At 35.2% G+C, this 22,311-nt stretch overlaps 1 protein-coding gene across 1 annotated transcript in view; it reads right to left on the bottom strand.

Moving 5' to 3' along the window:
• Positions 1–22,311, bottom strand: part of MALRD1 (MAM and LDL receptor class A domain containing 1) — a 930,206-nt gene that overhangs the window by 224,597 nt on the left and 683,298 nt on the right. The window contains exon 33 of the mRNA XM_069086118.1: positions 21,456–21,617. Within this exon, the coding sequence (XP_068942219.1) occupies positions 21,456–21,617 (162 nt within the window). The remainder of the gene's footprint in view (positions 1–21,455; positions 21,618–22,311) is intronic.

The raw sequence follows: 22,311 nt of genomic DNA, 5'->3' as shown, positions 1-22,311 counted from the left end.
CTTTATTTACCTCAATAAAGAAGATAAATGAGCTAGAAAAGGAAAGAGCAAATCACTGCAGTATCTTTGCCAAGAAATCCCCAAATGAGGTCCCTAAAAATTGGACATGACTGGAAAACTGCTGAACAACAAACTATAAAATCATGACTGATATGAAGTGACGACTGAAAGGATGTTCTCTATTTCTATAGCTGGATTTGTACCATATTATTCCCATAATTCATTCTGCATTAAATTCCATTTTCTCAAGTGAGATTATTCATAATTTCTCACTTTACCAGGTTTCTAAAGATTAATCTAGGAGTAATATTTCAGTTTTGTAATATGTAAGAATTACAAACTAACGGTTTCCTCTATTCCTTTTGGCATGAGATGGAATCTTCCTTTAATCACTTATATTTTTTGCCACACATATGCAGATACATTATATGTGATGGCATTTGGATTTACCTTTAAATATATTAAGATGTTTTTTTTAACTTTTCCCTGCTTTTCTTTCTAGTGATTCTTTTCTTAACTCTTCAAATGATTAGATCACACACAGAGTGCTATGTTACTCGGAGATAATGTAGGAAGAAAGGAAGAGGTAAATAATGCTATCAACATACAATTAGAGGCAAGGAACTTCATATTACACCTTCAATTACAATTGCTGATAAACTTTTTTAAATTGCTGAGTTTATATTTTCTCTTTAGAAATGGTCAAAGATTCAGTTATTCATGGAATCCTATACTTGAATTAATGAAGATTCCAAGAATCTGATACCTGCTTCTGTAATTTACTAGCTATTTACTAGGGTCCCTAGAATGGTCACTTGACCCTTCAGCCTCAATTTTCTCATCTGCAAAATGAAAGGGCTAGACTTAGGGATCTTATAAGGCCCCTTTCAACTCTAAATTTATGATCATTTTAACTATTTAAAATAATGAGGCAGTGACAGTCTTCCTCCAAATTAAATGGAACAAAAGTTACAATAAAAATGACATTATAACTGTGACTAGAATATTTTCTAATAGATTTTAACTTGCTAGCAAAATCTATGCAAAATTTAAAATAAACTTCCCTAAATTTCTGTTGATTAAACAGAAAGTTGCAAGCAATTAATTCATTCTTCACTAAAAAGCAATATAAGAGCTAACATTTTTATATGGCTTATTATGTGCTAAGCACTTTACAATTATTATCTCATTTGATCCCTGGAGGTAGGTACATTTTACAGATGATGAAACTGAGGAAAACAGAGATTGGGTCAGACAGGCTAGTGTCTGAGGCTAGAGTTTAATTCAGGTCTACCTGGCTCCAGGCCCAGAACTCTAACCATTATGCAACCCAACTGCCCAACTAACATAGTGCCAGATACACAATAAAAACTAACATTTTTTTCTATATCAAATGAAACTCTTTTAAATATTCTGCAATAAACAGTCTTCTTTTCACACTTAATACTGTTTAATTCACTTTCAACATTTCATGATTACATGGGATCTATCATTGTCCTATGAAATAGAATTTCAAATGCACTCCAATCAGGCAAAAACATGAAATATAGCAAATAAGAGGGACAAACAGGGGCATTTGTTCTGTGAACTTTGGATTCAGTCAAAAGGCCAAACCCAAGGCCACATAGGGCCTTGAGACTGCAAGTTTTCCACCCCTGGAATAGGAGACAATTTCACATATAAAACTATATATATATATATATATATATTTTTTTTTTAATTCTACTTTTGAAATTTCTACTTTAGGGGCAGCCAGGTAGCACAGCGAGTAAGAGCACTGGCTCCAGTGTTGGGAAGACCTGGAGATCAAATCCTGGGCTCAGACACTAAGCACCCACCCAGAAACACCTGTCTGTGTAACCTTCAGCAAGTTACTTAACCCCAATTGCTTAGGGGCGGCCAGGTGGCTCAGCGAGTAAGAGCACTGGCTCCAGTGTCAGGATGACCTGGATCAAATCTGGGCTCAGATACTCAACACCACACCCAGAAATAACTGGCCATGTAACCTTGAGCAAGTTACTTAATCCCAATTGCTTTAAAAAAAAAAAAGAAATTTCTACTTTGAGAAAGCAATGAACAATCATAATAGCTGTTAGCCACAGTTCAAACTTGTGTTTGTTTTACCCCATCTTTCTGTTTCCCCAACTATTAGGGAATGAGCACTCTCAAAAATTTTTGATTCATTGTCATGAATCTATATTTCTCTGCCAGTGGAATAGCACTTGATGCTTTTGATCACCAATTCCACAGGATTGGTCATAATCTCTATAATGAAAATTTGCTGAGTTCTAGGATGGAACAGCTTTTCTATTTGTTTGCTTATATACAATCTTAATTTCTATCTCCTATTATTTTCTTCTCTTGGGTAGTTTAGTGTTTGTCTCTCATTTGATATATGTTTCATAATGATTTCAGATATGATCCCTGAGATTAAAAACATCAACTTTTTTTTTTTTTAAGATTCCTGATCTGTTATCTGGCTTAATGAAAATCATCTTAACAAACAAAATATCTCATGATAATAGTGTATCATGACCTCTTTTTTTTTTTTTAAAGCAACTGGGGTTAACTTGCCCAAGCTTACATGGCCAGTTTTTTTGTGTCTGTGCTAAATATCTGAGGCCGGAACTGATCCCCGGTCCTCCTGAATCTGGGGACAGCGCTATTATTCACTGCACCACCTGGCTGCCCCTCTGGCCTCCTTTTTAACATAACCAAATAACCTTTATTTTGTCCTAAGACTCTACATCTGTTAAGTACTTTAGACTTTATACAAAGACAGGGTTCATTTATTTTTTTATTTGTATTTATTTATTTATTTATTTAGTATTCTAGATCTTCCTTTGTTATCCTGGCATTAAAATTTTTGTAAATATTCATCCATTTCACTTGGATTGTCAGTTTTTCTGCCATATAATTGGTCAGAAATAAGTCCTAAACATGGCTTTAGTTTCCTCTTCATTGATGTTGCACTTACCCTTTTTCTTTTGACTCTGGTAATTTGGTTTTCTTTCTTTTTTTGATCAAATTAATGAATGGTCTATTTACTTCCTGTTTTTTTTTCTATAAACTCTGACTATTTTATTTATTCATTTATTTTTTAATTTTTTGTTGTATTAATCTTTATTTCAACATCCAGGATTTCCATTTTGTTGTGTAGGTAGGGATTTCTAATTTGTTTTTTTCCCTAGTTTTTTTTTTTTTTATTGCATATGCTATTCATTGATCTGCTCTTTTTCTCTTTTACTCATGTACATACTTACAGATATAAAATTGCCCCTAAGTACTGTCTTGTACATCCCACAAATTATGGAACATTGTCTCATTGCTGCAATTCTCTTTAATGAAATTAGTGATTGATTCTATGATTGGTTATTTGATCCACTCATTCTTTAGGATCAGATTTTTTCCCAATTAATCTATGCTTCCATGAACTTTTATTAAACATATTTTCATCTCATTGGGTTTTTATGAGAGTACATCTAATATTTATCCTTTTCTGCATCTGGTTGTGAGTTTTTTATGCCATAAGACTTGGTCAATTATTTATGAAGGTGCCATGTACAGCTGAGCAAAAAGGTTCACTCCCTTCTTTTCTCATTCACTTTTCTCCAGAGGACTATCATATCTTACTTTTCTAGGATTTATAAATCTTCATTGAGGTCCCCCACTAGTATAATTTTACTATGTATTTCCTCTTATAATTTAATTAATATATCCCTTAAGAATTTGGATGCTCTGCCATCTGATACATACACACATGTATATAAACATATATACACACATATAGATATATATGTATATACATGTGTACATATATATTTCATTGATATGACTTCATTGTCTATGGTTCTTTTTAATATGATATAGTTTCCCTCTTTATCCTTTTAGATTTATTTTCTACTTTTTCCATAATCATGATTGCTACCCTTGAATTTCTTCTTTACTCCAGCTGAAGCATAATAGATTCTGCTAAACCCCCTTGTTTTAACTTTGTGTGTGTCTTTCTGTTGCAAGTGTGTTCCTTATTAATTACATATTATTGGATTCTGGTTTCTAATCCATACTGCTATCTGATTTCATTTTCTGGGTGAATTCATTCCATTCACAGTTATTATTACTAACTGTGCATTTCCCTCCATCCTATTTTCTTTTATTTATGCTTCTCTCTCATTTCTTACTTAGTTCCTCCTCTAAAGTCTGTTTTGCTTCTGACCACTGCCTTCTTTTATATACCCTTACTTTTATAATGCCTAACCTTTCTCTTATCCCCTTTCTTTCTTACTTCCCTATTGAATAGAATAGGTGTAGAATATAATATTTATATTGCCAACTGAATATATGTATGTACATAAATGTTTGTCTACATACATTTATGTATATATGCACACACATATATTTATATATTCCCCCTTTGAACCAATTTAGATTAAGTGAGCTTCAAGCATTGCTTCACTTACACATACCCCTCCAATGTCCCCCTCCACTCTAAAATCTCTTCTGTGAGTGCCTATTTTATGTGAGATAATTTTCCCTAGACTTCTTCTTCCTTCCCCCTTCTCCCAGGGCATCCATCTTTCTTACCTCTCCATTTTTTATATTATCCCAACATAAACAACTTACTGCTGCTTCCTCTTTCTATATAGAATCTTTCTAACTGCCCTAATAATGATAAAATTATACTTATCATCTTTACATATAGAAAGGTAAACTGTTTAACCTTATAGAGACCCTTATGATTTTTCTTTCATGTTTATCATTTATATATCTCTTGATCCATTTATTTGAAAGTCAAATTCTTTTATTTAACTCTGGTATTTTCATCAGAATAGTGGAATGTCCTCTATTTCATTAAATACCCAATTTTCTCTAGAAGTATTATAACTAGTTTTGCTGGGTAGGTTATCCTTGTTTATAACCTCAGATTTTTTGCCTTCTGGTAATATTACATTCTAAACCCTCAGTTCCTTTAACAAGGTAGCTGCTAAATAATGTGTGATCCTGACTGGGGTTTCATGGAATTTGTATTTCTTTTTGGCTGTGATGTGTGACCTTGGAATTTGGCTATAAAATTCCTAGGAGTTTTCATTTTTGGATCTCTTTCAGTAGATTAATGATAGATTCTTTCAATTCCTATTTTATCTTCTGGTTCTAGCTTGTTTGGGTAGTTTTCCTTCATAATTTCTTGAAATATGACATTTAGGTTCTTTCTCTCATCAAGGTTTTCAGGCAGTCCCTAATCCTTTGTGACAAAAGGTGATATTGTCCCTCATGGCTTTTGTTCTCTCTTGACTGAAAATGCTCCCCTGCACTTTTGAACTATGACTCAGATGTGGGTATAGCAAATGGAGTTGACCATGTCTGATCCTACATCTAGTACTTGAATAGAGGTCCCCTGTAATCTCTTTCTAACTGGTTGCCAGATCTCCTTGCCATCTCTAACTTGGGAATTCTGGAAGCATCTACTGTTTCTGTCACTACCACTTAGTCCTACCACTGGTGTTTCATTCATGGGGGCTTCAAGTCAGTCTCCACCTCCATGTTACAGATCTCCTTTTGTGATCTCCTAAGTTGTGTTGGAGTAGAAGACGGTATCACTCAGATGTTTTACTGACTTTGTCATTCCAGATTTCAGTCACTATTTTAAAGGTTTTTGGAGGTGAATCTTGAGTCAGCCGAGTCCTTTCTCTACTCCATCATCTTGGCTCTACCCCCAGAATTCTGGTGATGAAATATCATTGCTCAATAAGAAATGATAAAAATTAAAAGTTTCAGAAGAAACTAGGAAGGCTTCTATGGTTTCATGCGGCATGATGAGAATAGATACAAGAGAACAATTTATTAAATGACTATCACACTTAATAGAAAAACCATTTTGAAAGACACAAAAATGTTGATTAATGACCATGATTTGAGAGGACCTCCTGATAGAAAGGTATGGATTTAAAATGTCGAATGAGAGATACATTTTGAGACATGGTCATTTAGGAAATTGTTTTTAGGGTTTTATTTTTTCTTCATTGTTGTTGTTTTTCAATATGTAAAAGTAGAAGGGAGAAAAAAAATTCTCATGAATTGGGAAAAATAAAACAATTAAATGAATACAAGATCATTGGAGGGAGACACAGAAGTGATAATATTAAGGACACATACTACAGATTAACTGGACATGAGAAAATTGATGAGAAATCAAATAAACAGATCACAAGGCTAAAACAGAAGAATCATATGGTAGCCAAAGGGGGACTACAGTAAAAATCTTTTGGACATCTATTAGAATTTTCCTTTGAGCCAAAAGCAGAATAGCTAATAAGTCACTGGCTTCATTAATGATAATTTCATTCTTCAAAAGATGGAGAAAATCAGTGCTATTCTGAACCTTATTCTAATCATGAAGGAAGAAGTGATTGCTTAAAAAGGAGTTATGGTAATTTGGGGATGAAGAGACCACTAATATGTGAATCAGCTTGGGCTTTACAAAATACTTCGCATAAATAATCTCATTAAATCCTACCTACACTTTTGGGATATGTAAATATGTTACAATTCTTATTGTTCATATGGGAAACTGAGACTCAGAGAGCTGCACTTATCATCCTGCATCTAGAAAATGTGAGGGGTAAGAGGTGACCTAGATATTGTTTAATTCCATGTCCAAAGATAGCCTATATACTACATTAGTGGCATCCACTGAATCAGATTAAAATGTAATTGGGAAATATTTAACCAAATGGATAAAAATACAATACAACATAGATAACATTAATTTGTGTTTTTCTATCTCAACATATGGTCCATAGGGATCCATTTCTATTTGAATTTGTTACCAGTGCACTGTGCCACATTTCCTCTGACACTGAAAGAATGGTGGAAAGCCAAGCTTGTTGTAACAAATACTCTAGAATTTGGGAATAAATTTTAAAGAGTTCAGAGAAAGGATATATAGATTTATAAGACAAATTTGGTAAACAAATTTAAGTCAAGGAAAGATGAAGAGCTCTCAATAATGAAATTTTGAAGAAGCAAAGAAAATAATTTACCATTATGGGAAAAGAAAGAGAGCAGGGAGATTGTATAAAATACCTGTTGACAAGGGGATATCACCAAACAACATGGATTGTTAGGATATTTTTAAAAGATGGAAGCAAGGGAAAGTAATGAGGTAAATAAAAAGAATACATTTTAAGAATAGAATCTCAGATATTAGGTGTCAACATGAACTAAGGCTGTTAGATAAGGATAACAAAGATTAGATTGCTTTCTTTAGCTATACTGAGGAAAGAAAAAAAGAAGGGATAGGAATGCTCTTTGACTTGGATGAAAGTTTGATAATGGACAATGGAGAGAAAATATAACTATTTAATTCTCACTTCACTTGTTTTCTTTGCCATGAAGAATGGTATTTGCATGGGAAAACAAGAGAACAAAAATGATTACTAATGAGTTGAAAAAATAGATACTGAGATAGTTAAGAAAACTAATTGTGATATATGTATATGTGTGTGAATAATATCTAAGCTAACACACACATATATACATATACTATCTATAAGTACTTACACATAGAACTATATATAAATATAAACACACACATACATATATGTATATATATGTTTGTATATATTGGAGAGAAAGAGAAAAAGGAGAGAGAATGAATACTTAGCTAAACTGGCAAATGTGATTAAGTCAAAGTAATATTTGAAAAATCACTGGCAAGAGAGGTGCTAGCGGCTAAGAATACAGTAAAGATCATTATTTCTTTTATTTTTAAAGGACAAAGAATAGAGTACACATATAGGTCAATTAACTTTATCTCACTTCTTAGCAAAACAATTGAACTGCAGACTTTTGAGTGGAAGGAACCTTTCAGACCAATCCATATAAGCAAAGAATTCCACTATTAACATATCCACCATAATATACCCCCACAAGTGATTATATAATTTTATCAAAGGATCATGGGAATTTGGAGTAGGAGATGTTGACTGACAAGATTCAGAAAAGCTTCATTAAAAACAGGCCATGTTAAACAAATCTTATATCAATTCAATTTCTGACATAGTTAACAAATTGCCAGAGATGGAGAATGCCATAGATAGATATAATTCATCTAGATTTTAGCATCACAATTCAAAAATCTCATCTTTTTCAACAAGACGTCATTTCAATGATAATACCATTATGTGGGTTTGGAATTAATGGACTACTATAGTCAACTCTGAGAGGTAAATCTAGTGAAGACACCTTGCATCTATCTGTGAATCAGTGCGGTTCAACATTTTTATCAATGACTTCAGTGAATGGATAGATGATATGTTATCATAATTAGAGATGACACAAACTGGGAGAGATTGCAAACACACAGATGTCACCCAATTTACTTACCCTCTCTGGGCCCCAAATTTCCCATCTTCAAAATGAGATCATTGGACTAGTTATTCTACAAGGGTTCTTTTTAGCAATTGAGCTATCATCTATGACACTACGAGAATTACCTTTGGGAATCTAGAGACAACATTATTCCAAGAAGTCTCAAAGTAAGCGTTTATGGAAAAAAAAGAATTGGAAAATTCCTGTGGGGGGAGGGGAATATAAATCTGAATCTTAACAATGAGTTGTAAATTAATAAATTGAGTGTTTCGGTTTAAAATTGATTGAATTGTGAATGATGTAATAAGGCAAGATCTCAGGCAATAAGTGATTAGACAGGGGACTGATTCGTGGAACCTAAGAGCAAAATCACAGCACACTATCAGTAAAGTAGATGTGATGATGAGCCAAGATTTACTGACCTAGGGTTCCTTTCATTTCTCATCCCTAAGGGACAGATTCAGTTTCAGAGTAAGGAATAGAGTTGAACTTATGGGTAGAGACAGAGTATGTACAAAAGGTACAAAAGTCTTAAGAATGTAGCAGAGCCAATGAGATAATTTCATATAAGCAAATTTTTCTCCAAAGTATTTTGCATTTGGAGGCTTGTAGATGTCGTGGCAGAATTATATGATGAATACAGAGTAGAATAAACATTTTATCTGAGACCATTTTGCGAGTGGATTATACGTTCATGTTTTCTTGAGGCTATAGAGAGATGGAGTGATTTTCTACAAAGACAAATATAGATTGTGGTCACATATTTACAATGTCTAGCCCAGAGTTAGCACCTAAGCAATTATTTTTTTCTTTTTCTTTTTTTTTATTAATTTGCTTTTTTACTTTTAGTTTACAAGATTCAATTCCACAATTCCTTGAGTTTCGAATTCTGTCCTCCTCCCTCCCCCCTCCCCTTTGGTGGCATACAATAAAGTATAGGATCTGCAAATACTTTCATATTATACATTAGTCAGGTTATAAAGGTGGATTTATCAGATGGAATGAACAATGGTAAAGAGGAAATAAAACCAAACAAAAAAAGAGAAAAAGATCAGGTAGTTTGCTTCAATCTGGATTCAAACTCAGTTCTTTCTAGTTCTTTCTCTGGATGCACACATTTCACTCCATCATGAGTCTTTTGGGATTGACTTATATCATTGCATTGCTGAGAAGAGTCCAGTCTATAAAAGTTGGTCACCACACATATGTTGTGTCTGTAATTGTGTACAAATTTCTCCTGGTCCTACTATTCTCACTCAGCATCAGTTTGTATAAGCCTCTCCAGGTAAATATGAAGTCCGTGTGCTCCTCATTTCTTATAGCAAAATAGTATTCCATAACATGCATATACCAAAACTTGTTCAGCCATTCCCCAATTGATGGGCACTTTATTAATTTCCAATTCTTTGCCATCACAAAAAGAGCTGCTATAAATATTTTTGTACATATGGGTCTTCCTCCCACTTCTATGATCCCTGTGGTATATAACCATAGAAGTGGTATTGCTGGGTCAAAGGGTATGAAATTATTTATAGCCCTTTGGGCATAATACCAGATTGCTCTCCAGAAAGGTCAGATGAGTTCACAACACCAACAATGCATTAGTGTTTCAATTTGTCCACACCCTCTCCAGCATTTGTCATTTTCCTGTTTTGTCATCTTAGCCAATCTGATTTGTGAGATGTAGTACCTTTTGTAGATGTAGAAATTTTGATTTGCATTTCTCTAATCAATAGTGATTTAGAACATTTCTTCATATGCTTATAGATATCTTTAATTTCTTTCTTTGAAAACTGCCTGTTTATATCCTCTAACCATTTATCAATTGGGGAATGACTTGTATTCTTATAGATTTGACTCAATTCTCTGTATATTTTAGAAATGAGTCCTTTATCAGACATAGGTTGTAAAAATTCTTTCCCAATTTCCCACCTCCCTCTTAATCTTGGTTACATTGGCTTTCTTTGTACAGAAACTTTTCAATTTATGTAATCAAAATTATCCATTTTGCATTTTATAATGCTCTCTAGTTCTTGTTTAGTCATGAAGTCTTTCCTTCTCCACAAATCTGACAGGTAAACTATTCCTTGCTTTCCTAGATTGCTTACAGTATCAACCTTTATACCTAGATTATGCACCCATTTAGACTTGATTTTGGTATATGGTGTTAGATAATGGTCCATGCCCAGTTTCTGTCATACCATATTCCAGTTTTCCTAGCAGCTTTTGTCAAATAATTAGTTCTTATCACAAAACTGTGGTCTTTGGGTTTATCAAACAATAGATTACTATAGTCATCGACTGCTGAATCTTGTGTGCCTAATCTATTCCATTGATCCACTACTCTATTCCTCAGCCAGTACCAAGTAATTTTGATAAGTGCTTCTCTATAATACAGATTAAAATCTGGTATAGCTAGTCCAGCTTCCCGAGCATTTCTTTTCATTAATTCCTTTGATATTCTGGACCTTTTGTTCTTCCGAATCAATTTTGTTACTATTTTTTTCTAGCTCTATAGTTGTTTTTTTTTTTTGCAAATTAATTGGTATGGCAATAAATATATAATTTAATTTAGGTAAAATTGTCATTTTTATTATATTAGCTTGACCCAGCCATGAGCAATTGATATTTTTCCAATTAGTTAGATCTGACTTTATTTGTGCGAAAAATGTTTTGTAGGTGTAATCATATAGGTCTTGGTTTTGTTTTGGCAGGTAGATTCCCAAATATTTTATAATGTCTACAGTAACTTTAAATGGGATTTCTCTTTCTATCTCTTGCTGTTGAATTTCATTAGAAATATATAGGAATGCTGAGGATTTATGGGGGTTTATTTTATATCCTGCAACATTGCCAAATTTTTTATTCTCTCAAGTAGTTTTTTACTTGGTTCTTTAGGATTCTCTAAGTATATCATCATATCATCTGCAAAGAGTGATAGCTTGGTCTCTTCTTTGCCTAATTTGATTCTTTGGTTTCTTTTTCTTCTCCAATTGCTACTGCTAACATTTCTAGTACCAGATTGAATAAGAGGGGTGATAGTGGACACCCTTGTTTCACCCCTGATCTTATGGGAAATGCTTCTAGCTTATCCCCATTACATATAATACTTGGTTATGCTTTTAAATAGATGCTACCTCTTATTTTAAGGAAGGCTCCATTTATTCCTATACTTTCTAGTGTTTTTAATAGGAATGGATGTTGTATTTTGTCAAAAGCCTTTTCTGCATGTATTGAGATAATCATGTGGCTTCTGCTAGTTTTATTGTTGATATGATCAATTATACTGATGGTTTTCCTAATAAAAAACCATCCTTGTATTCCTGGAATAAATCCTACTTGATCAAAGTGTATTATTCTTTACATAAGTTGCTGTAGTCTTTGAGCTAATATTTTATTTAGAATTTTTGCATCTATATACATGAGGGAAATTGGCCTATAATTTTGTTTCTCTATTTTATCTCTTCCTGATTTAGGTATCAGTACCATATTTGTGTCATAAAAGAATTTTGTAGGACTCCTTCACTAATTTTCCCAAATAGTTTATAGAGTATTGGAATCAATTGTTCTTTAAATGTTTGATAGAATTCACTAGTAAATCCATTTGGCCCTAGAGATTTTTTTTCTAGGGAGTTCACTGATGGCTTGTTTGATTTCTTTGTCTGAGGGGGTTATTTAAGTACTTTACTTCCTCTTCAGTTAATCTGGGCAACTTGTATTTTTGTAAATATTCATCCATTTCATTAAGATTGTCGAATTTATGTGCATACAATTGGGAGAAATAATTCCTAATTATTGTTTTGATTTTCTCTTCATTGGAGGTAGATTCACCCTTTTCAATTTTGATACTCATAATTTGGTTTTTTTCTTTCTTTTTTCATCATATTGACTGTCTATCAATTTTATTGTTTTTTTTTTCATAAAACCGGCTCTTAGTTTTATTTATTAATTCAATAGTTTTCTTAATTTCAATTTTATTAATCTCTCCTTTGGTTTTCAATATTTCTAATTTAGTATTTAATTGGGGATTTTCAATTTGTTCTTTTTCTAGGTTTTTCAATTGCATGCCCAATTCCTTTACCTCTCTTTTCTCTAATTTTATCATGTATGCACTCAGGGATATAAAACTTCCTCTAAGAACTACCTTTAATGCATCCCACAAATTTTGGTATGTTGTCTCATTATTATCATTCTCTTGAATGAAATCACTGATGGTTTCTATAATTTCTTGTTTGACCCACTCATTCTTTAGGATTAAACTGTTTAATTTCCAATTAATTTTTAGTCTCTCTTTCCATGGCCCTTCATTGCATATGATTTATATTGCATCATGATCTGAGAAGGATGAATTTAATATTTCTGCCTTTCTGCACAGAACTGTGAGGTTTTTATGCCCTAGAACATGGTCAATTTTTGAGTATGTGCCATCAACTGCTGAGAAGAAAGTATATTCCTTTTTATCCCCATTCAGTTTTCTCCAGAGATCTATCATACCTACCATCTCTAAAATTCTATTCCCCTCCTTAACTTTGTTCTTGTTTATTTTGAGGTTAGATTTATCAAGTTCAGAGAGGGGGAGATTAAGGTCCCCCACTAGTATACTTTTGCTATCTATTTCTTCCTCTAATTCCCTTAACTTCTCCTCTAGGAATCTGGATGCTATACCACTTGATGCATATCTGTTAAGTAATGATATTGCTTCAGCCTCAATGGTGCCTTTTAATAGGATATAGTTTCCTTCCTTATCTCTTTGAGTTAGATCTATTTTTGCTTTTGATTTATCTGAGATAAGGATTGCTACCCCTGTTTTTTTTTTTTTACTTTAGCTGAGGCATGATATATTCTCCTCTAGCCTTTTACCTTTACACTGTGGGTATCCCTTCGTTTCAAATGTGTTTCTTGTAGACAGCATATTGTAGGATTATGGTTTTTTATCCATTCTGCTAACTGCCTCTGTTTTATGGGATAGTTCTTCCCATTCACATTCACATGACTATCTGTCCCTTCCCCTCCATCCTGTTCCCTCCCCTGCTTATGGTTTTGTTTCTTCCTTCTCCCTTCCCCTCCTTGAGGGTTTTCCTTTTGACCACCACCTCCCTCAGTGTCCCCTCAGGGTAACCCCCCATTATTTACCTACCCTCTCCCTTTACTACTATTTCCTCCCCTCTAATCCCCCCCTTTTTATCCTTCCCTAACCCTCCTACTGCCTATAGGACACAATAGATCTTTATACTTATCAGAGTATGTTATTTCCCCTTTGACCCCAAACCAATGAGAGTAAATTTCATACAGTGCTCCTCTCCCTCCTGCCTTTCCCTCTATTTAATGAGTTTTTGTGTCTTTTCATGTTAGAATCTTAAACTTAGCTGATTATGTTGATCCTTCTTTGAGCCAGAACCAGTAAGAATAATGTCCAAATGATGTTCCTCTCCCTCTTTCCTTCCCCTCTACTATAGTGTGTCTTTATGCCTCTTTGTATGGAATAATTTACCTTTTTCTGTCTCATCCTTTCCTTTTATCCCATAGCATCCGTTTGACCCCTTTTATAAGTTTTTTTTTTTTAATCATCAGGTTAGTTTATTTATACCCACATCCTCTATCTATGTATAACCCTTTTAAGGGTCATGATAATCATATAAATTTTGATATTGACAGTTATCAGCTTCTCATATAGGGATGTGAATATTTTGCTCTTATTGCATCCCAAGTTATGTGCATGTGTGCATGTGTGTGTGTGTGAGTGTGTGTTTTCCTTGTTTAACTTTTTATGTCTTTCTTGAGTCTTGTAATTGGAGATCATATTTTCCATTGAGCTCTGGCTTTTTCATCAGGAAAGTCTGGAAGTCCCTTATTTCATTAAATGACCATCTCCTTGCCTGAAAGATTATGCTCAGTTTTGCTGGGTAGTTAATCCTTGGATGCAGCCCTTGCTCTTTTGCCATATGAAATATCAAATTCCAATCCCTCTGCTCTTTTAATGTAGAAGCTGATAGGTTCTGTGTGATCCTTACTGTAGTTCCACGATATTTGAATTGTTTCTTTTTGGCTGCTTGCAGCATTTTCTCCTTAATCTTGTAATTCTGGAATTTGGCTACTATATTTCTTGGAGTTTTCAATTTGGGATCTCTTTCAGGGGGAGTCTGGTGAATTCTTTCGATATCTATTTTATCTTCTGATTCCATGACTTCAGGACAGTTTTCTTTGACAATCTCTTGGAGGATGTTGTCCAGGCTGCTTTTTCATCATGGTTTTCTGGTAGACCAATAATTCTTAATTTATCTCTCCTGGATCTGTTCTCTAGGTCAGTTGTTTTTCCAGTGAGATATTTTACACTTTCTTCCAATTTTTCAATCTTCAAGTTTTTTTTTTTATTGACTCTTGGTGCATCAGAGAGACCTGTGCTTTAAATTGACTGATTTTAAGTTTTAGTAAATTATTCTCTTTGGTTAGTTTTTAAAGGTCCTTTTTTGGGATATATTTTTTTTCCAATTACTTCACTAATTTTACTTTTTAAGGATTTGTTTTCTTCAGTGAAACTTTTTTTTCCAATTTGATAACTGTAGATCTAAATTTGTCTTCTGCCTCCCTAATATGGCCTTTAAAATCTTTCTTGAGCTCCTCCAAGAGTGCTTTTTTGGCTTGAGACCAATTCATATTTTCTTCTGTGGTCTCAGGTGTGAGTATAGAGTCCATGTTGTCCTCTGTATTTGGTTGTTCTTGCTTGTTATAATAAGCTCTAATCAATTTACTTGCCTTCCCCTTCTCCTCAGCTTCCTTTTGTAACTTTGTTATTGTAACTTCCTATTTCCTAATTTCTCAGGCTGGGAGCTAGGTGCTTGGTTTTTGGCTTTGTGTGCTATAGCCTCTGGGTGTGTAGATTGAGGACAAGGCAAGGGCTCTCAGTGTTTCAGTTAAGTTATGCTGATGCTCACAGAGTACTCTGTGGAGGAGGGATGGTCTGGCCACTTCAAATTTCTGCCTCTATGCCCCTGGGCTACTGCTCAGGCAAGCTTTTGCTGGTGAGGTGAGGTAGGGCTTATTGGGACCCCTCCCCCTCTTCTCTTCAGACTCCTGGCTGCCTCAGTTACACCCCTTCTCAATGACCCCCAAGCCCAAGGCTATTTCCACTATCTCAGGATTTCACTCTGGGTGAGACACTTATCTCTGGGTTTTCTAGGTTGAGGGAGGGGGAATCAGAGCAACCAGAGTTTACTTTGTCATCCTAGGCTCTGGAAAGTCAGGTAGATGTTTTCTAAACTTCCAGGTTAGGGGCTAATAGCCCCAGGAAGAGCTGCTGTCTCTGCTGAGGGCCCTGAGCCCTCTCTTACCTGGCTCTAATGGATCCTACCTACACTTGGTGAGATGCTAGTGAGATGGTTGCAAATCGCCCTTGGGGTGGGTGAGTCTGCAGGCTGGGGCTCCTTCTCTGTCTGCTGTAGTCTGCTCCCTAGTCCGAGCTGCTGCAGACCCCACATGCTCTGTGCTCCCCCTGCCTGGACCAACGTGGACACTTTCCTGGGCTGGAATCTGCCACACTCTGTCTCCCAGTGGATTCTGACATTCCAAAATCCTGCTCAGAATTACTTTTTAATGTTTAGTGACAGGATTCACAGAGGAGTTTAGAAAAGTTACTGCTTCCATCCGCCATCTTGGCTCCACCCCCTAAGCAATTCTTGAAGTGAATTTGAATTCCTATAATGTGTCTACCACTATATCAGCTGCTTGGAGAACATCAAGCTTACTATGTGACAATCATTGTGCTAATCACTGGGGATACAAATAGAAAAAAAAGTGAAAAAATCTCTGATCTCAGGGAGCTCATTTTATAAACTAGAAGAAGATAGCAAATGCAGGATGGTTTGGATGCATATGAGATGGCAAGGCCCTGGAATTCTTACGGACAAGTGACCATATAGAGGGCATGCCAAAATGTTTGGCAGGTAAATTGTCACAGTAGAGAGCCAGAACTGGTATATATGAAGTATAAAACATCTGATGCTTACAATTCAGGTGTTTACCAAGGTGCAGAAAAGACCACAAAATGCCAATTAAAGATAATTAAACAACTAAGGGAGGAATAAAGAAAAAGACATAGCACTGTTGGGCATGAGACTACTGCAAATTCATACTCTCCAAATGCAATGTTCAGAAATGAATATGATTAGGTTTTACATTTATATGTCAAGTTGAGAGATGCATATTTGTAGCCTTTCTGCAGAACCACAGTCATCACTTAGCAAAGGCCTGCACAAAACTCTGTGATTGGCACATAGAGCATTCTTCCTCAGTATCTAATTTTTCATCTTTGTCAGGCTAAGTGAAAGAGGTCTATAAATACAGCTTTAATTAACAGCAGTGTTGCAGATGTGCAAAGATGTGCCCTAGGTTTATTTAATGTGCCAGTCTTCTTATAAAGAAGTTTGTTTTTCCTAGGGGGGGGTCAAAATTAATTAGTATCCTTACAATTTATTTAGCAGCCCATTGTCTATGAGCCTAAACAAGTGCATTGAGACATGGTGGTATATCAAGAATGATATAATCAAAGCTGTTTTGAAAAGAGCAATCTATAAAATTACACTGTCCCTGACTCAACTAATGATTAAGATAGATGATAATAAGCATTTCTGTCAAACTATTTTTATTTGTCTGCAGAATGGCATTGTTTGCTACAGCAACAATAGCAATGAAAAGATCCGATCCGTTCACTTTATCCACTTTGCATCCTTGATCTCAGCATTCACCTTCAGCTATAGTTTTGCTTTTTACTTTATTTTTATAAACATTTCTATAGGTTTGCTAAGTGTTTTACATATTATAGCTTTTGACCCTCACAACAGCCCTCTAAGGAAGGTACTATTATCTTCCTTATTTTGCATTTAGCATGTGAAGGAAAGAGATGACTTCCTTTTAAAAAAATTAAGGTATTCTCAAAATTGGCTCCATAAAAAGTCACTTCAGCATGTCTATCTAAACAAAAACATATTACTGTTTCCTCTTTTCCCCATCAGGGACAAAAGACGGGGAACCCCATCAAATAGATAATGGTTAAATAAAACTGTAGAAAGAGAATATAATCATACCATAAGAAAAGATATATATGAAGTATTACAGAAAAAATGCATTGGAAGAATTCATGTGCTTCAAATGAAGTGGAAGAACAAAGAAAGAATGAGTGAAAGAATTAAAAAAAAGTATTTACTATGTGCCAAGTACTTTGCTATACCCAAGGGGTGTGTGTATTGCAGGGTTATTGGAATATAAGATTTTCCCTGTCCATTAATAGGCCTAGGAGATTACTTGTGCTGCTTTTCCCCTTGAAACATGGGCCATTTTTCCAGGTCTACAAGTACACAGGTATTTCAATTACAGATGTCCTGCTGCTTTGAACTTCAGCTCAATTCATATCTGTGACACTTCCCCAGTTACATAGAGCCCTAAAGTTATTCAGGAAAATTTATATTGTTTTTGGGGAGGAATGTCCCTAAGGAGAAGCTTGTTTAGGGGGAAGCTCACTTACTGGGAGGCTTGTTTGCAGAAAGGTTTTCACACTTTTTAGTACTGAGCCAATTAGGCACTGAGTTACCTGGGTTGTGACGTCTTCTGGCTCTGGGTCTATTAGTTGAAAACATATATGCTGGGATATTGGTATTTTATTTTGGGGCTCACTCATGGAAAGAATGAGTCTTTGTGATTTGGCCAAACAAGACTCTGGGTAGCCACTGTTAAGAACACCCCTGACTTATAAGAGCCCAGATACTGGCACTCCCTGGTCTGATGAGTATGTATCTATTACTTTGTTTAGAGAGTTGGAGCCCTGTCTATTGAATCTCTGTGCTAATTTTTCTATGCTTCTCTGTTTGTATTTTTCCATGTTTCCATGTTCGTGGGGCTGACCCTTCACCTGAACTAGTGAATGACATACATGTTTAATTAAAGTAAGATTGTTGACCACTTTGAAACTAAATTTCCTTTAGAAAATCAGATCAACGAACCTGTGCTAGCACACCATCCTAGGATGCTTGCTAATAAGTGTTTGTGTGTGTGTGTCTGTGTGTGTGTGTGTGTGTGTGTGTGTACACATAATAGTATTTGCTCTCAAGGAGCTCACACACTGCTAGGGAAAGACAACTTATATAGAAGGTTTCAGTCACAAGTAAGATAAAAAGGGCCAGTGGTCTTTAAAATATATCATCAAAGCAGATGATGGTACATTTTCTTAAATGTCACTTCCAGTGATAAAACCATTTCTCTTTCCAATTCATTTGAAAGTGTCATGGACTTAGCAAGAGACACAGAAGTCCATTAGAGTTCTGATTAATGCTGAAACCTATATGGATCTCAGAAGGTTCATGCTGAAGCATATTTCCCTCCTCTTGGCAGCAAGATGATGTAATATGTATAGAATGAGGCAAACAGATTCTTAAATAGCCAATAAGAGCAGCTGAATTCATCAGTCAATATTCTGGCAGACAGTTGACACAGTTAACAGAGGGAGGGACTTGATGTTAGAACTGCATACTTAAAAACCTATGTAACCCATGTAACCATGGACTAGTCCAGGGGTGGGAAACCTGCAGCCCCAAGGCCACATGTGGCACTCCAGGTCCTCAAGTGCAGACCTCTAATCCTAATGGGCCTCAAGGCCACAGGTTCCCCGCCCCTGAACTAGTCATTTTTCCCATCAGCTTCCATTTCTTTGCCTACAATATAAGTAGTTTGCACTCAATGAACTCTAAATGTCTTTTCAGCTCTAAATCTATGGACCTAGGATCACTGTATAAGCACCTGCTAAGTACCAGGTAGGATAATATGAAGTAGAAATATAAGGACAAGAGTGAAATAACACATTATAATAAGGAATCCTTTTGTATAGATACAAGATAAAATGACTACCGAGTGCCATTCCAACTCTGAAATTCTGTGGTTTTATGACAGCCCCTTCCCCCAAGGAGATTATAATATCATTGCAAAATTCAAGATGAACGTATATATATGGGCAAAATAAATTGAATATGATTTAGGGAAAATGAGAAAGGACTTTACTTAAAATATGTGCCTCTGTTTCAAGAAAGGCTTCTACCAGAGCAGGGTTGGAAGGGAGGGAAGTAAATGTGATGAGAAAATATCAGTAAAATATTTCTTTAAAAAGACTGATAATAATCTCATTGATCTCTATTGAACAATCTTGTTACATTTTAATTCAATAAACATTCATTAATGATCAACTGTTTGCCTGGCACTAGGGTAAGTATTAGGGATACAAAAGATATGGACACAACTGTCCCTGAACACAAGGGGCTTATATTCCATATTACCTCAACTGATGTTGTCATAGGTGTATTTTTTACTTTTAAATTCAGATCTCTATATAATAAGGATCAAGGATTTCATCAATTCATATGGTATTCCTTCAGTCAAAACAAGATAGATCCTCTCTATGCTTCTGTAGATTATCTTCATGACTTGATGTGGCAACATATCACCTGTTGGTCATACTTCTAGTAATGAAATTCCCTAATGAGTCATGCAGGCTTTGGATGAACACGCTGGTTGTTTCTGGACGTATGAAGTCTATGCCAGTGACATGGGATCTGTGAGAGCTCGTCTGGGCATTGGGTTCCAAATCACTTGCATGTTATCAACAGGTGTTGGAGGAAAACTTCATCAGTTGTTTTTTCTACCATTAAAATATGTATAAATCTAGGCATGTATATGTGAAGAGGAAGAGAGAAGAAGAGGGTGAGGTAGAAGGAGAAAGACAGAGGGAGACAGAGAAAGAGAGACACTTGCAGTTATGGACATAGATATAGATAGATACAAGTAAATATGTAGCTATCAATTTATCAAAAGAGGTGGAGTGACAGAGCAGAAAAATAACAGGCCTTGGAGTCAAGATATCCTGGGTTCAAATCTCACTTTTGATATGTTATATAAGTACTTGTGGGCAAGTAAATTAAGCCTCTCAATGGTTATAAACACCTCAGTCAGAATTTATAAGTGGCAAAGAAGGCAAATATGAGTCTTGGTAAATGGAATTCCTCACTGGAAACTTTCTAACCCAGTGAAATCACAGGCTTACTGGGGAGGTGGCGGGGTAGGAAAGGTATCAGAGGACCAGAGATGGAGAGTTGAACAGAACATGAAAAGTTTTCTAACCCAACCCTTTCATTTTACACATGAGGGAAACTAAGACCCAGAGGCTGTATGACTTGCCCATGACCACACAGGCAGTAAATGGAAGAGACAGGATTTGAACCTATGTCTTATTTTAATCCACTGCTTTTCCCTCTGCACCACAGTGCCTGCTTCAATCTCTCTCTCCTACTTTATTTTGCTGGACCCTTCAGTTTCTAAATCTGTAATTCTATCACCAGAACATTAAAAACCTCTCTGAACTTCATTTTTCTCTTAAAAAATAAACAATTAGGAAAGACTCAAAGCCTTCTGAGGTGCCTTCTACCTCTAAATAAGTGATTAATTTATCTGTACACCTACGTCCTACTTTGGAACAGGATACCTTATGCCACCAGACCAACTCAATAGTGTTCAAATGCTATGCAAAGAATATTAAGGATTATCCTAGTAGGTTTTTTGGTGATCAGAATTTGGACAATAATTATATGGTGAATTGCCTCAAAGTTTAGGTCTGTGGATATTAGTTTTTATACAATGGCCTAGAACTACTTTATAAGCTATTTATATATTTATTCTTACATAATTTTTGTAAATTACAAAGATTTTTAATAGCTGAAAATTAAATTAGACTTTATCTAAACTTTATAATGTAAATGAATAAGAATAAATGTGACAATATGATATAAGACAATAGTATTTAAAGTGGTTCCAAGGAGAAGTAGAACAAAAAGGGGTCAGGTCTCAGTCTTCTCATTTGTAAAATAGAAGAGTCAGGCAGTCACTCTGGTTCCTCCCTGCCCAAACCATGAGGAAGAAAAGTAGACATATACATTCCCTGGCAAGGAGGGAAAGGGAAACCAGGCATCATGAAATGAATCCACTCATGCCATTGCAATTATATTTTAAGCTGGAGTGTTAACTGAGCAAAGTTAACATCAAAGGCCCCTTACCTGGAGTGTGATCAGAATCACGACCTTCTCTTTTTGAAGGAATCCTGTTGCCAATGCTCCAGTCTAAATCATCTTCAGTATCTTGAGTAAAGTGACAGGCTGAGGTCCAGTTGTGGGGAGCATTTTCAAAATTACAGCTTCCTGGGATACTGGTATACTGACCTAAGAGCAAAAGAATACTGAGCTGAGTTCTTTGGAGAAAATGATTGCTTGTGGGTCTCATAGAACAGAAACATCTGCCCCTTCACAATAGAGAATGAAGAGGGATTATTAGGGTAGAACTGCCAAATATTGCCTACATGGAAGCATTGTCTCTGTATCAAATGTTTTCTGCTTGTCTTTGTTAAAAAGGAGGGGAATATTTTCAGAAATGACTGTGACACAATAGCGTATAACTATAATACATGTTTTATATATTATATTACATATAATATATACAATATATGCACATATTATATACACAATTTGTATATGCACATGTTATATACATAAACTCGTATATGTGCATATATACATTGCGTATATATATATGAACATTTACATATGTGTATATGTGTGAACATAAATAGATAGATATGTCCTACCCAAACCCTCTCCTGGATTTCATATTGTCCAGAAAATCATCATCCTGAAAAATAACATCATCTTTAAAACTAACACTTCTTCATCACCTCTTACCCCTAAGGTCCCTCGTTCCCCTCTGATTAGAGAGAGTGGAGGGTGTCCTTCCGCAACCTCCTCCCAAATCCTTCATTTAAGTAGGCTGCCCAGGATGTCTTCATTATTTCCCTCCTGGCTTCAAGACTTCATCATGCCCCTCCTTTTTTTTTTTTAAAAAAAAAGGGGTATTTAACTT

This window comes from Petaurus breviceps, unplaced genomic scaffold, assembly GCF_028583685.1.
Source record: "Petaurus breviceps papuanus isolate PSGF00001 unplaced genomic scaffold, PetGlider_PUasm1.0 178, whole genome shotgun sequence".
NCBI classification, from domain to species: domain Eukaryota; kingdom Metazoa; phylum Chordata; class Mammalia; order Diprotodontia; family Petauridae; genus Petaurus; species Petaurus breviceps.
This window is presented reverse-complemented; position numbering and strand designations above follow the sequence as displayed.